Below are 16,423 nucleotides of genomic sequence, written 5' to 3'. Positions count from 1 at the left end.
AGCTGTTTGTGCTAATATGAATACATATCCAGAGTTCTCTGTATTATTTTGTGTATGTGTTCATATTTTTATGTGTATACTGGAAAGTTTATAGGCATGATGTGGGATTTTTTTGTTGTTTTTTGTTTTTTGTTTTTCGAGATAGGGTTTCTCTGTGTAGCCCTGGCTGTCCTGGAACTCACACTGTAGACCAGGCTGGCCTCAAACTCAGAAATCCGCCTGCCTCTGCCTCCCAAGTGCTGGGATTAAAGGCGCGAGCCACCACGCCCGGCATGATGTGGGATCTTAATCTGTTTTACTGTACATGATTTTTTAAAAATGAATTTTATTTTTTATTTTATTTATTTATTTTGAGACAGGATCTCACTGTGTAAACCTGGCTGGCCTCAAACTCATAGACTCTGTTTCCTAAGTGCTAGGATCTTTTATTTTATTTATTTATTTATTTTTGTTTTTGTTTTTGTTTTTGTTTTTGTTTTTGTTTTTGTTTTTTTTTTTTTTTTGGAGACAGGGTTTCTCTGTGTAGCCCTGGCTGTCCTGGAACTCACTTTGTAGACCAGGCTGGCCTCGAACTCAGAAATCCGCCTGCCTCTGCCTCCCGAGTGCTGGGATCAAAGGTGTGCGCCACCACGCCCGGCTATTTTATTTATTTATTTTTAATTTTTATTTTATGTACTTGACTGTTCTGTTGACATGTATGTATATGCACCACATTTGTTCTATTACCTGTGGCAACCAGGAGAGAGCATTTGATACCATGGAACTAGAGTTACAGAAGCTTGTTAGCTACGATATGGGTGCTGGGAATCAAACTCTGGTCGTCTATAAGAACAGAAAATGGTCCTTTTTTTTTTTTTTTTTTTTTTTTTGGTTTTTCGAGACAGAGTTTCTCTGTGTAGCCCTGGCTGTCCTGACCAGGCTGGCCCTGAACTTAGAGAAATCCGCCTGCCTCTGCCTCCCAACAGAAAGTATTCTTAATTACTGAGTCATCTCTCTAACTCCACTGGACATGCTTTTGAAAAGAAGGTTTGGTTCGTTCTCTCTCTCTCTCTCTCTCTCTCTCTCTCTCTCTCTCTCTCTCTCTCTCTCTCTCTCCTGTCTGTGTCTGTCTGTCTGTCTGGGTAAGAGCATCCGACTGCTCTTCCGAAGGACTGGAGTTCAAATCCCAGCAACCACATGGTGGCTCACAACCATCCATAACGAGATCTGACTCTCTCTTCTGGAGTGTCTGAAGACAGCTACAGTGTACTTACATATAATAAATAAATAAATAAATAAATAAATAAATAAATATTATTTCTTATTTTCTTTTTTCTTTTTCCCCCTTCCCTTTCTCCCACTTGCTCTGGCCCATAGGTTCTTTATTATTTATTTCTCATTACGGGTGGTTGTGAGCCATCATGTGGTTGCTGGGATTTGAACTCATGACCTCCAGAAGAGCAGTGGGTGCTCTTAACTGCTGAGCCATCTCACCAGCCCAAAGGTCTCTTCTTCCTTGATACCATTGTACTTTTGGCGACAGCATCAGGCTTACAGAAGCCATGGTTCAGACATTTAGCAAGCAGTTTCCTGGTGATGTGACTCTTCCCCAGGAGGAGGCAAATGCATTCTTGTATAGGCAGCAATCATTTGAGTTGGATCTTCTGCAGGCTACATGTCTTTCTTTCCTTCCACTGTTTTTTTCTCATTTTGTGTTGTTTAGGTTCTGAATAGCACATAGCTATTTGTTTGTTTGTTTATTGTGTATGTGTGTGTAAACACAATTGTTGCTGTAGGAGCATAGTGCATGGCATATGTATGTAGTTCAAAGAACAACCTAGGTGACTTGATTGTTTTCTTATCTCATATGTGTACTAGGGATCTCTTGTGTGTAACTCAGGTTATCAGGTTTGGTGGCAAACATCTTTACCTGCTGAGCTATCTTACTGCTCCCTAGCTAACTTTTTTTTTTTTTTTTTTTTTTTTTTGGTTTTTCGAGACAGGGTTTCTCTGTGTAGCCTTGGCTGTCCTGGAACTCACTCTGTAGACCAGGCTGGCCTGGAACTCAGAAATCCACCTGCCTCTGCCTCCTGAGTGCTGGGATTAAAGGTGTGCGCCACGGCCGGCTCTAGCTAACTTTTTTATTTTTTTTATTTTTTTTTTTTTTTGGTTTTTCGAGACAGGGTTTCTCTGTATAGCCCCGGCTGTCCTGGAACTCACTTTGTAGACCAGGCTGGCCTCGAACTCAGAAATCCGCCTGCCTCTGCCTCCCGAGTGCTGGGACTAAAGGCGTGCGCCACCACGCCCGGCTCTAGCTAACTTTTTTAAAGACAAGAGTTTCTTCATGAAGTCCAGGCTGACTTTATAGTTGCAGTCCTCTGAGTATTAGGATTACTATTGTGGCCTACTATATCTGGCTACTGTATTGTAGCTGCAAATTTGTTCTCTTTTAAAGCAGGTGGGACTTAACCTCTTAGTTTATTATCTTGGCTTCTATATGCTGCCTGGGTGTGTCTGCCTGTGTAGTTAATGGCTAGCCATACATCTAACACCTGCCAGTCAGAGCTAGGCAAAGAGATTGGGCTTCCTCTGTCCAGCAGTCTCTACTCTTCCTGTCATCCTTCTACAGAGTGTAGTTTAGGGACAGCACCTCATGCCACATGCCAACTTTGGGAAACTTGGTAGGTTCCTTTCCAGTACTTCCTAGATCACCTGCTATCTCTGTTTGGATGTTTCACCTAGAGCTTATGATTATTTGTAGTATGTTTCCTCTGATACAGACTACTTGGTCACTCCCACATGCAAGCCACTTTTCACTAAAGAGTAACTGCCTTCGATATATAAGTGATACCGATTTTTTTTTTTAAGATTTATTTATTTATTATATGTAAGTACACTGTAGCTGTCTTCAGACACTCCAGAAGAGGGCACCAGATCTCGTTACGGATGGTTGTTAGCCACCATGTGGTTGCTGGGATTTGAACTCTGGACCTTTGGAAGAGCAGTCGGGTGCTCTTACCCACTGAGCCATCTCACCAGCCCCCGATTTGTTTCAGAATATTTGAAAAATTGAAAAGAGTGCACATCATTAAAAGTTATTTATAATCCCATTTACAGAGAAGTCAGTGTTAAAACATGTTTTGATTTTTTAGATCATTTCTTTCTTTCTTCCCTTGTCTACCTCTTGTCTCGGCTTCTGGTACCAAACACCTTGACCAAAAGCAAGTTGGGGAGGAAGGAGTTTGTTTGGCTTACACTTCCACATTGTAGTATAACACTGAAGGAAGCCAGGATAGAAATTCAGATAGGGCAGGAACCTGAACGCAGGAGCTGATGTGGAGCCCATGGAGGGATGCTGCTTACTGACTTGCTCCACACGGCTTGCTCATCCTGCTTTCTTAAGAGAATCCATGGCCACCAGTCTAAGGGTGGCACTACCCACAATGGCCTGGGCCCTCCCACATCAATAACTAGTTAAGAAAAGTCCCTATAGTTAGATATTATGGGAGCATTTTCTCAATTAAGGTTCTCTCCTTTCAGATAACTCTAGCTTATGTCAGGTTGACAGAAGACTATTCAGCAAACTCTTTTCTGCTCTTTCCTTTCTTCCTCCTATATTTGTTAAATATGAACCACCTCTGTGCTCACTGTGGGTTGCAGGGACCAAACCCAGCCTCTCTGTAGGCCTCAAGGCCTAGAGGTAGTTCAGTACCATGCGCACGGCATAGTTTTTTGATTAGTACCAGCAACTGGTGTTTAAGGTGCCCCACTGAGGAGATTGGAAGACTCAAGTATTTTAGAGAAAGATTCCATAGCTACTGGGGAGCACTGCTACTTGAGACCTGCTGAGATGACAGGGACAGTTTTCAGATGGAGATCTGTCTGACTCTGCTTTCATGATTTTTGATTGTTTTATTTTTTTTTTAATCTTTATTTTTTTGGAGAGGGTCTCACTATGCATGCCCAGGTGGTCTCCCACTATGACATCTTTCTGCTTCTGTTTTCAGAGTGTTGGGATTACAAGCATGTTCTACCCAGCTTTAAGGTCTCCTAAATTTTTTTTTTTTTTTTTTTTTTTTTTTTAATTTAGACAGGGCCTTATTCTATAGCCCTGCCTGACCTAGAACTCACTATGTAGACCAGGGTAGCTTCAACTTAGAGATATCCACCCACCTCTGCCTCTTGAGTGCTGGGATTAACGACATAGACCACCAAGCCTTGGCTATTTATTTTAGGATAGTTTTTGGTTTATAGCAGAACAGAAATAAGGTGAAGATTGTCCAAATCAACTGTTTTCTTGTCTTTCACATGTCACATGTGCAGCCTTAATCCTGTTGACACCACCCACAGGGGTTCACTTGTTTAATTGATCCTGCATGGACATTCTTGTAATCCAAAGTACATGCTGGGATACCCTCTTGTTTCTATGCTTTTTGTAGGTTTAGACTGCCATGATGATCAGATAAGACATGCTAAGTTCTACCCATCCCTCCCCACTTCTTGTAACCACTGAACATTTTCTGTCCTCATAACTTTGCCTTTTACAGAATATCAGATGCAGGTAACTGAAACCATGTAGCTTGTACAGATTGAGGTCTTCTACTTTATTTAAGTCTTACTTAAATAACATACATATTTCATTTGCATATAAGCACATATACAAACATGTGTGAATGCATGTACATATGTACATATATATATATATATATATATATATATATATATATATATATATATATATATATTATGTATATGTATATATAACCAAAAAACATCATTTGAAGTTTTAGGATAGATTGTTACAGGTTAAGGTTTTAATGTGTTTCCCAGTAGGAAGGCACCTGTACTTTTCCTTGTGTTACTGAGCTTTTGTTGTGAAATTGGGCCAGGTAGTATATGATCTTAGGTAGCCTCAGAACCGAAAGGAAGATTTCCCAGTTTAGTCCTCTTGTTGACATTCAGTAATTAGAGCTAGTTTTGAAGGTTGTAGATCTGTGGTGATTTGAAACTCCATTTAAATCAGAATTAATGGGTCTTTACAAGTGTTTTTTTTCTCTTCAGAGGTAAGTTAGAATCTTATATTCTGCTAGGTCAATGTACATTACATGTATGTGTGTTTAAAGTCATTGGGTAGGGAGGTAGGTAGCAACCTCCTTACTAAAAGGAGTAAGGTCAGTGTTTGGGATAGGTATGGTAGGTGTAGTGTGTCTTATTCTTCTGATGGTTATAACAATAAGAATGTCTATAACAATAAGAATCTCATTGCTTTTTATTTTTTTTCTAGCACCAATCCCTGACTGGGAGCCTAGTGGTGGGGCCTGGCAGTGCCACAGAAGCCGACCCCTTTAAGAGGCAACAGGTGATGCCACCCACAGGTATGCCCAGCATGACTAACAGTGCAGTGGCAGTTTAGTTGCCACATGTTTCTAAGGAACTTAATTTCTACTTTCAAAGTTAATTTTTGTTTGGGGTATTATCAACTAAAATATTTGCGTTTTTATCTGTATTGAAGTTAGAAATTTATAAGTTGATTCTGTACATTCCATCTAACTTCCCATGAACAACCATTATGGTATAGCTCACTGTTAGCATTGCCTAGTCGCCTTTGGAAGCATTGATTAATTAGTTGGTTTTTGAGACAGGGCTACTTTGGGTAACCTTGGCTAACCAAGGATTACCAAAATCCTTGGATTCCTCTGTAGACCCAACTGGCCTTAAACTTAGAGCTATTTGCTTTCCTCTGCCTCCCAAGTGCTGGAATTAAAGCGTGTGCCACCACTGCCTGGTGGAAGTTTCTTTTTAAGCTGCCTTCCCCCTCGATCCATAATGTATTGATACCCCCCCCCTTTTTTTTTAATGTGAGAGGCTCAAGAAGGTAACACATAGCTGCCTCTGACTTCATGTCTGCTTCTGCAACCACTGCAGGGATCACTGTCTGTATAGTGTGATTCTCACAGATGTTACTCTGTTCAGGCTCAACATTTCCTTACAGATGAGTCATTGTGAAAAAAATTCAGATATAAACACATAGACAGAGTTACTTAAAAAAAATTGACCATAATAGGTCACTTTCCCACTTCATGCATGTGAAAAATCCTCTAGTCTGCACCATGGTACCATGTTCCATTGTGTGGGTGAACCTTTAATAAGAGTAAGAGCTCCTCCTATTACTACCGTTATCATCATTACATACTGTCCCATGAGACCTGGTTGGTCTGTAACTCTCAGTGTAGCTTAAGTTGGCCTTGAATTTGGAGGGACCCTCCTGCCTCCAGTGCTTGGGTTTACAGCTGTGTGCTACTGCACATGGCTTTAGACAGTTGACCTTTATCAGTCAGTCTTTTCTAGTCTTAGTTATCCCCATATATTTTTTTTTAATCAGGATGAACAGAGACTTAACATTTAGTCTGAAATGTTCATTTGTCATATCTGGTAGCTGATCTAAAGGAACTGCCACCCAGGTCCCCAAGGAATAAGATGTAGTGCTGCTGACAGATTGCCTGCCAGCAACATGTCTAGTTCCATTACTGTCAGTAGTCTCTGGTTCTCTCATATCTATCCATTTTCCTTACTTTAATAAATCTTGTAATCTTTGGTGGTTGACCTAAAGGTAGAGTCATACCTCCTGTTCTGATGTGGATATCTGGTTTTGAGCAAGGTTGCACAGGAGCTTTTATTGCTCATTAACTATTTGTGACTCTGTTCTTGGCTCGCTATTGATGTTCTCTGTCCATTGTCCTGGGCATTGAAACTTCTCATGTTATTTGTGAGTGCTTTGAGAATGGTTAAGTGAGCCTCTGCCAGGCACGTGTTGCAATGTCTCTCAGTTCTTGTCCTTTGGCCTTTGTATGATGCCTTTATTTGTACTTGCAAAATTTTAATGAAACTATATCAAGCTATCCCTTATAGCATAGAAGGGCTTCCCTTTTCAAAGATTAAAAAAACACTTATATATGTTTTTTCCCTACTACTTCTATGGTTTTATTTTTACATGAAACAATACCTTTCTTGAAAATTATTCTAGAGCAGTCTAAGAGACCTCGTCTTGAAGTGGGTCATCCAGGGGTAGTTTTCCAGCATCCAGGGGTGAATGCAGGAGTCCCTCTGCAGCAGTTAATGCCAACAGTCCAAGGTAAGACCCAGCAGTAGAACAGTGCTCTTAGCTTGTCATGAGGGAATGCCCACAACCTAGAGCCCAGCCCACATTGGAGCCATGCAGTCAAGGGAGACTAATAGATGTGGAATTTCTCCCATGGGAACATGTCTCTGCACCCCAGACAATTCAGTATTGAAAAAGCCCCCAGAGACAGGTTCTTGACATTCTAGTGGAAGCCATACATCTGCATTGTGCTTTCTGGTGATCTTTTTTCTTTGTTCCTAATTGCTACTGCTGTCAGATACCTTGTGATTATTTAATGCTTGTTTTGCTTAGTACTAACTTGCAATAGTTGGGTGCATTCTTTCCTTCTTTGTGTGCTCATCCTGACCTTAGGTCTGCTCTAGGACACTCCCATTTTGACTGTAACAGTTCTCATATGAGAGGCAGAATGTCCAGTGTGTGTCCTTGTGACTCATTTGGTAGAAGCTGCTATGCACTAAGGTCAGTGCTTTGGGCTATTTCTTATTTTTCAGGAGGGATGCCCCCAACTCCTCAGGCCACACAGCTCACTGGACAGAAGCAGAGTCAGCAGCAGTACGACCCTTCCACAGGGCCTCCTGTGCAGAACGCCGCCAGCTTGCATACCCCACCACCACAGCTTCCTGCGAGGCTGCCTCCGGCCAGTGTCCCAGCCACAGCCCTCCCTTCCACCTTACAGTTTTCACAGCAGTCACAGATGGTGGAGGCTCCAACTCAGCTCCAAATCCCAGTGAAGACTCAACAGCTAAATGCCCCTATCCCTGCCCCCCTGCCCAGCCAGCTCCCTGCTCCTTCTTCACAGCCCGCCCAGCCGGCCCTACATGTTCCGATGCCCGGGAAGGCGCAGATGCAGACATCTCAGCTTTCTTCCCAGACCCAGGTACTCTGTGGACATTGGCTGTTTTACTAGTGAGGTACAGAAGAAAAGAGGAAACAGTCTGCAGAGGTGGCTTGGCTTGCTGTCTAGGTATTTGGTAGGGTGGTCTGCGCTGAACCTGCACATTCCTGGAAGCAGCTTTACCTGCCCTCTTAGCACAGTTGGTTATTGTAGAAGTTGCAAATTAATTTTATTTGGCTTTGTAATAACAATCATTAAAGTAATAGAAAACCATTATTATTGTTGCTGTTAGTAGAGAAAGCCTCGACCTGTTGAGTTACATGCTATTCAGAGGGTGTTATATTCGTCACCCCATTTGGTCTTTTGGGAACTATTAGATGGTGACCAATTTTACCAGTCTTGAAAGTTGAGACTGACCCAAAGAGATGAAGTGACAATTCAGTGTTGACTCTAGCTTTGTTCAAGGGTGAAACCGGGTTTTTCACCATCAGCTAGACTTCCTCCTTTGCTCTTTTTCCAGTGCTATGAATTCCACCAGTGTGGACCTCACTGTGCCTGTTGTAATGTTGAGCATGCTGCTCCTCCTCACTGATTTTTTTTTTTTTTCACCTGTGTGGGTTTGTGAATACTTCCCCTAGTTTCTGGAGAACATCCAGTGAGATGGCGCAGTGTAGGCACACCAGCTGTAGAGCATGGGTGGGAGTCAGTGCCGGTCCCCTCTGCTCTCATCTTCCTCATGTTAATAATGGAGCTACTCAGAAGAGCTTTAAGTTCCTGTTAGGATATACAGTAAGGACTTAAAACTGATGAGAACAAAATGGGAAGAACAATCTGGACTGACGGCCATTAGCTGTGGTAATGAGTTCATGGGCAGTTAGTTTTTCTGCTTAGCAATTTTGTGAGGTGGAATTGCTATTCCCATTTTCTGACAAGTTCAGGCCACAAGCTTACAATCTTGCCATGTCATTAACTAAGTGGTAGGGCTCTGTGTAGGTCTTGGGTTATTCTAGAGCTTTGAGGCAGGCAGGTATGGAGGCTTCTTACACACTTGGTTAGGGAAGGATGGTGGTTCCCCCAGGGCTACTAAACTCTGACCCCAGGACTGGCTGGTGGCTGGCTGACTTTCTATCTTTTTCTTTCTTTTCTTTTCCTTTTTCTCTCTGCTTCCTTCCCTCTCTCCCACCCTTCCCTCTCTAAAGAGGGTTTTCTGTGTATCCCTGGCTGTCCTGGAACTCACAGGCCTGCCTCTGCCTCCTAAGTGCTGGTGGGAGTAAAGGTATGCACCATTACACCTGGCTCCTTGTGGCTTTTGTGAGAGTGATCTTTTTTTCACTTGGAGTCACAGTCCTGACTTAGAGCAGCACTGGGTTTTCTTACCTTTATTTTCTGCCTTTGTTGATAAAAGGATTGTATTAGTCAGGGTTCTCTAGAGTCACTACAAGGATCAACTATGATAGATGACTTTTAAGAACTATACAGGGATGGAGAGGTGATTCAGTGGTTAAGAGCACATACTACTCTTGCAGAGAAGACCTGAGGTCAACTTAAACCATCCACATTGGATGGTTCACAATGTAAAAGACCAGTTCCATGGGTTCTAACATCTTCTGACCTTCAAGGGCACCTATATTCGTGTGCATATACATATCCATACAGAGACACATATATAAATAAAATCTTTTAAAAAATAAAATGAAGCCATAAATCTATAGAAACCCATTACTTAATTAGACCTTATAACACACGTCTGTAATAACAGCTACATGAGAGGTTGAAGCAGGAGAATTGCAAGTTTAAGGCTGTGTTGGCAAACTTACAGACCCCGTTGTAAAAAAGTGAAAAGGAAGCTGAGTAGACTGTTTGCCTAGAGTGTAGGAGGTCCTAGGGTCAACCACCAGTATGGTAGGAGGGTGGGAGAGACCCTTGTTTCTTATGGGTTGGACTGGGACTCACCCCTCTTTTCTGTAAAAGGCCATAGGAGAAAGTTTTTGGCTTTGCAGGGCATTCTGTTCCTGTGAGTCCCTCAGCTTTGTTCCTGAAACAGCAAAAGCAATTTATGAGTAAATAGAGGTTGGGTACATTCCCACAACGCTTTATTTACATATATATGTGCCTTCTGGGCCCTATTAGGTAGACACTCACTCACCCTCTTGGGGTCATTGTTAAATCTTGAGACTTTGTCTGTTGAGTCCTCCTTGTCCTGGTAGTCCTGACTGGCCTTCCTGCCAGTCTATTCCTGACTTTCACCTATCTCTAAGTGGCCTCCTTCCTAGGCTCCTGGGAGAATTTCACAGACTTGTTGGAGTTGAGGCCCCTTTTGTGAATGTGGTTTCTGGACAGTAAGAAAAGTTTTCTGCTTCTCCAGCCTTCTTGCCACAAGAGACATGTGTGGATGTTAAAAAGATGCAAGATGCCAAGCTGGAACATGGTGGCTCTCGCCTGTAATCCTAGCACTCAAGAGGCTGAGGCAGAGAATGGAGAGTTCAAGGCCAGCCTGGGATGCAATATTGAGCTCCTATCTCTAAAAAGATACATAAAAACAATAAGCTCAGTTGACACTTGGATGATGTTACTACATAAAAACATAATTTAAAAAGTCTAGTTTAGCAGTTCATTATTCATTTTTTTCTACAGCTAAAACAAAACCAGTCCTTTGTGGATTTTGTTTTGCTCTAAATTAAAGGATGAAGAGACTGGCTCATGGTTTGAGGACACAGCCCATTATGATGGGAAAATCATGGCAACAGGGGTGTGTGTTGTCTGGTCACATTGTATATGCAATCAATGAGCAGAGGGAGATGAATGAAAGGCTGGTGGTGCTCAGTCATATGGCTTCTTACAGCTTTCTTTTCTTGTGACTTCGTGGTCAAAGCAACTGCCTTTCTTTACTTATATGCCTTTAAATTAAACTTATTAAACAAATTAAACTTAACTTAAAAATTAAAAGTAAAACTTGCCAGTTTAGACTCAAGAAGCATTACAAGAAGACAACATCTTCCAAAAAATGCAAGGAAAAAAACTGCATGTGATATTGTGTACCTGTAATCCCAGCCCCAGAAGGCTGACCCAGGAAGATACAGAGTTCAAGGCCTATTTAGGCTGTATAATCAAGGGATTTTTGTTCTGTTTTGTTCGTTTTTGTTTTGTTTTGTTTTTTGGTTTTTTGGTTTTTGATTTGCTTTCAGGGGAAAAGAAATTACATTAAAAAAAAAGATTTATTTCTTTATTATATGTAAGTACACTGTAGCAGTCTTCAGACACACCAGAAGAGGGCATCAGATCCCATTACAGATGGTTGTGAGGGTTGTGAGCCAGTATGTGGTTGCTGGGAATTGAACTCAGGACCTTTGGAAGAGCAGTCAGTGCTCTTAACTGCTGAGCCATCTCTCTAGCCCAACAAATTACTTTTTAAACGAGGGGGAAAAGTTGAAGAAAAGGAAAAGCTTTCATGAGCTCTGAGATAATATACCACAAAAGTGCAGTTTATAATGGAGGGGTTTTTGTTGTTGTTGTTAGGTTCTGTGTAGACCAGCAATTTAATCTTTGGATACCATCTCCCTTGTGGTTCTGAGTTGTGGTTGGTGTTGGGATTCTGTGTGCATGCATTGCCATGGAGAGGAGGGCACTGACTGTGCTGCTGAGCTCTCTGGAATTGGACACTCTGAACCTGTAGAAGCCTTGTCCTGACCCTGATTCACTTGTCTTCTGCCCACTAGACAGTGGCATCGACCAGGCCCCCCTTGGACTCTGCCCAGCCCTGCCAGCGGTCTCTGCCCACTTCCTCCTCTTCCTCATCCCTTGTACCTGTGAGTGGCTCAGGTCCTGGACCCTCACCTGCTCGTTCTTCACCAGTGAACAGACCCTCTTCTGCTACCAACAAGGCTCTGTCTCCCATCACTTCTCGGTCTCCAGGGGTGGCAGTATCAGCTTCTTCTAAGCCACAGAGTCCTGCTCAGAATGCAGCCTCATCCCAGGATGGTTCTCAGGATAAACTGGCAGAACAAATAACACTGGTAAGTATACATAGGCAAATATGGAGCATATTTGTTTGGTTTGGGGATCTCCTTATTTCCTAGGCTATCCTCTAGTTCCTGAGCTTGGGAGATCTTGCTCCCAACCTGGCCAAGAGAGTAACTGAACAAAACAAGGAAGGTATGTCACTGTATAACACAGTTGGGACTCACTAGTGTTCTGGTTTGTGACATCTATTTCATTATTTTAAGGCCGTGATAGTTTAAAACTAAACACTTGGTTTATTTATTTATTTATTTATTTTTTTAAAAGATTTATTTATTGATTATATGTAAGTACACTGTAGCTGTCTTCAGACACTCCAGAAGAGGGCGCCAGATCTCGTTACGGATGGTTGTGAGCCACCATGTGGTTGCTGGGATTTGAACTCTGGACCTTCGGAAGAGCAGTCGGGTGCCCTTACCCACTGAGCCATCTCACCAGCCCCAACACTTGGTTTATTATCTATCACTAGAAACCATGACTGGTACCAGATAATGCAGCCTTTTCTGCTAGAAGTATACTCATGGACATCTTTGCCTTGTGGTGAATCTTGACCATGGTAGGCTGATTTCCTTCTAGTCATGGCTAAAGGGTAGGACTCAGGCAGGACTGGAGCACCCATCCTCAAGAGGCAGTTGCGGCCCAATACTTGGTACTTGATACTTAGGTTTTGTTGGCTGAGTGTTTTGTTTAGCTTCCTCAAAGGATTTTAAAGAAGAATACATTACATTAGATTGGTATAAACTCAGTGTTCATTACCTGGTTTGGTTTGAGCTCTGTAGTCAGTCTTCATTGATTCTTCTATTTTTTGGTCATTTTAAAGTGAATTCTGGCATGGTCGTTTCTCTTTTTTTTCAAAGATTTATTTATTATTATACATAAGCACACTGTAGCTGACTTCAGACATACCAGAAGAGGGCGTTAGATCTCATTATGGGTGGTTGTGAGCTGCCATGTGGTTGCTGGGATTTGAACTCAGGACCTTCGGAAGGGCAGTCAGTGCTCTTACCACTGAGCCATCTCTCCAGCCTCCATGGTTGTTTCTCTTGTACACATTTTCTTTGGTGTAAAGATTGGTTTGTTTTCTTTCTTTCTTTCTTTCTTTCTTTCTTTCTTTCTTTCTTTCTTTCTTTCTTTCTTTCAGATTTACTTATTTATACGAGTACATTGTCGTTGCTAAACGAGAAGAGGGCATTGAATTCTATTATAGATGGTTGTGAGCCACCATGTGGTTGCTGGGAATTGAACTCAAGACCTTTGGAAGAGCAGTCAGTGCTCTTAACTGCTGAGCCATCTTCTCTCCAGCCCCTAGTTCTTTTAGTTTCATTCTGCCTTTCTTTTTCTCTTTTTTACTGGTGCTTGGGATGCTAGATGGTTGCTTTACTTCCAAGTTAGACCTGGGTCATTTTGTTTTGCTCTTTAGAGACAGCAGGATCACCCCCTCTTGGTTTCCTACAAGGTGTCTGACTCTCTGTTGTGTTCTTGTAGAGCCTGACTATGTGCACACTTATTTCAAACTGTGGCCTCCTAGAGTATCTCTTTCAGTTCCTGAGCCTTTCACATAATAAGGTTTAGCAGAGCACATTTAATCACATGCTGACCCTTACCAGCCACATCTATACATCTTACAGGAAAACCAGATCCATCAGCGAATAGCAGATTTAAGGAAGGAAGGCTTGTGGTCCCTAAGGCGGTTGCCAAAGCTTCAAGAGGCCCCACGCCCGAAATCTCACTGGGACTATTTGCTGGAAGAGATGCAGTGGATGGCCACAGACTTTGCCCAAGAGCGGAGGTGGAAGTTGGCTGCTGCTAAGAAGGTAAGTTTGAAACATGGGTAGTCATTCATGCTTTGTGTCTGTTAGAGTAGTTGGGATTTAAATTGCTTTAAGTAGCTAGCAGTGAATCACTCTTGCCCGTTCCCTGGAGACTTTTGAATTCTAATGAGTGTGGAGAAAGGTGTTAACTGACTGAGACAGAGAGAGTCTTTAGTGTCAGAGCAGACACAGCCTCCTGCCACAGTGCTAGTGTAGAGAGGTTGGGTTCCTTTTTCTTCCAGTTTGCTTGCCAAGTAGGATTAGGATTCTTTCAGGGCACCCAGAACTGGTCAGGTGATTGCAAAGGCTAGGAGTTGGAGCCAGGCCTAGGACGATAGGTCATATGTTCATCCCTTCCCTTCACTTCTGCTTCTGCTGTGTGGCTGAGCTGTCTCTGGTTCTGGTGGAGAGTTTGTTCCATTTTATTGTTCCCACATCAGTCAAGTTCTTCAGAGACTTGAGAGGTGGCACTATTCACTCTACAAAAGTGAAAATAAGACAGGTTTCTGGAAAATTTTGTCCTCTGGGTGGGACTCAGCTCACCTTTCATTATATAGGCAACTATGCCTGCTCTCGCACATTGTGGACCATTGTTTTCACGCCCAGGCTTCTCTCTTTACCTTCCTTGTACTCAAGGTTAGGATAGATCCTTTGTCCTCTGGCCTGTGCACTTCCATCTTTTAACTCTTCTCTTTCTTTAGCTGGTTTAAGAAGGGAAAACCTGAGACAAAGGGTCTCAGATTAGATCTATAGACATTAAAATCCTTTTAAATATTTGTACAAAGGAATATGGTCGTGGACATGTGGACACAAACCTAGAAAGGGTGGCTATATAACAAATGAAGTGGACATGTGAGCAGTGGGGTTGGCACATGGACTAGTGCGGAGAGGTTGGAGACTGGACGTGTGGACTCCAGGCAGGGCAGACAAGAACTGGCTGGTGGGGTAAGGTAGGCTGAAGAGCAGCACAGAATCCATAGTCCTTAGTGATGGGCCAGCTTTGCACAGTAAACCTACAGCTACCCTTCCTTCTCTCTGGGATAAGGAGAGACAGATGCTCTCCAAGGAGAGCTAAGCCATAAGAGGATTGGTGAGAAACTAGTGCATGGTATCACTATGGCTTTCCCCTTCCCCTTCCCCTTCCCCTTCCCCTTCCCCTTCCCCTTCCCTTTCCCCTTCCCTTTCCCCTTCCCTTTCCTCTTTCCTTTCCTTTCCTTTCCTTCTTTTTTTATTTTTTTAAATATTTATTATATGTAAGCACACTGTAGCTGTCTTCAGACACTCCAGAAGAGGACATCAGATTTTTTGTTACGGATGGTTGTGAGCCACCATGTGGTTGCTGGGATTTGAACTCAGGACCTTTGGAAGAGCAGTCGGCACTCTTAACCGCAGTCGTTACTCTTAACTGCTGAGCCATCTCTCCAGCCCCCTCTTCTTCTTTTTTTAATATTTCTTTTCTTTTTTCTTTATTATTATATCTGACTACACTGTAGCTGTCTTGCGATGCACCAGGAGAGGGTGTCAGATCTCATTACAGATGGCTGTAAGCCACCATGTAGTTGGTTGTTGGGATTTGAACTTGGGACCTTTGAAAGAGCAGTCAATGCTCTTAACCACTGAGCCATCTTTCCATCCCCATTATGGCTTTTCTATGTCAGATGAGGTAGACTGTGACTTTAGGCATGTGCTCTGTACTGAGTCAGTTCTTACCTTCAGTCGTCCTACTTTGTGGAGCTGTGACTGCTAGAGATGGTGGATTGTGACTTTGATCCCTGTATTTGGGAGGCAGAGGCAGGTAGAAACTCTTGAGTTAAGACCTAGGCTGGTCTACACTGTGAGTTCCAGGTCAGCCAGAGCTATACAGGGATACCTTGTCTATTAAAAATAAATAAAAGTAAGATCTTCCATCCTGGGGTATAGTTCACTTGGCAGAGTGTTTGCCTAGCAGGCCGGAAGCCCTGGATTTGATCTCCAGCACCAAACAACAGGTGTAGTGTGATACACGTGTGCGTTCTGTTATAACACTTGGGAGGTGGAGGTAAGAGGATCAGGAGTTCATGATCATCCTTGGCTCATAGTGCATTCGAGGCCAATCTGGGTTTCATAGGACCCTATCAGCAACAACAAACATACATATCTTAACAACAAAAAAGAAAACCTTAACAATGTTAGTTTTGGGGCTGGTGAGATAACTCATCTGTTAGAAGTACTGGTTGCCCGTGTTATCTATACCCTGATTTTTAACTACAGTGCCCACCTCCATGGTTTTTTATAACCATTTTTAAGTCTGCTTCCAGAACAGCGGATGTCTTCTTGCCTCCTTAGGCACTGCTCACACATGCAGACAAAATACTCAGACACATGAAAATGAATACATCTTTTAAAAAGTCAGTGTGTGCTTCAGCAGTGCATATAATAAAATATAGAGATTTGTATGGCCCCTGTGTAAGAATGACACTCAGAGCCAGGCGTGGTGGTGCTCGCCTTTAATCCCAGCACTTGGGAGGCAGAGGCAGGCAGATTTCTGAGTTCAAGGCCAGCCTGATCTACAAAGTGAGTTCCAGGACAGAGCTACACAGAGAAACCCTGTCTCCAAAAACCAAAAACCAAAAAAAAATAAAAAAATAAAAAATGACACTC

At 42.6% G+C, this 16,423-nt stretch overlaps 1 protein-coding gene across 7 annotated transcripts in view; it reads left to right on the top strand.

The window, feature by feature from the left end:
• Ep400 (E1A binding protein p400) overlaps window positions 1-16,423 on the top strand; it is a 107,445-nt gene that overhangs the window by 25,020 nt on the left and 66,002 nt on the right. For 6 of the 7 annotated variants that reach the window (XM_085837025.1, XM_085837023.1, XM_021163040.3 and 3 more), the window contains 5 exons: window positions 5,264-5,354; window positions 7,004-7,111; window positions 7,612-7,997; window positions 11,672-11,968; window positions 13,601-13,786. In XM_085837025.1, coding sequence (XP_085693151.1) covers window positions 5,264-5,354; window positions 7,004-7,111; window positions 7,612-7,997; window positions 11,672-11,968; window positions 13,601-13,786 — 1,068 coding nt within the window. The remainder of the gene's footprint in view (window positions 1-5,263; window positions 5,355-7,003; window positions 7,112-7,611; window positions 7,998-11,671; window positions 11,969-13,600; window positions 13,787-16,423) is intronic. The other variant, XM_029477964.2, reaches the window with a different exon arrangement.

This window comes from Mus caroli, unplaced genomic scaffold, assembly GCF_978045245.1.
Source record: "Mus caroli unplaced genomic scaffold, Mus_caroli_1 scaffold_4, whole genome shotgun sequence".
In the NCBI taxonomy this organism is placed as follows: Eukaryota; Metazoa; Chordata; class Mammalia; order Rodentia; family Muridae; genus Mus; species Mus caroli.
The sequence above is the reverse complement of the archived record's forward strand: the minus strand, read 5'-3'. Positions and strand labels throughout refer to the sequence as shown.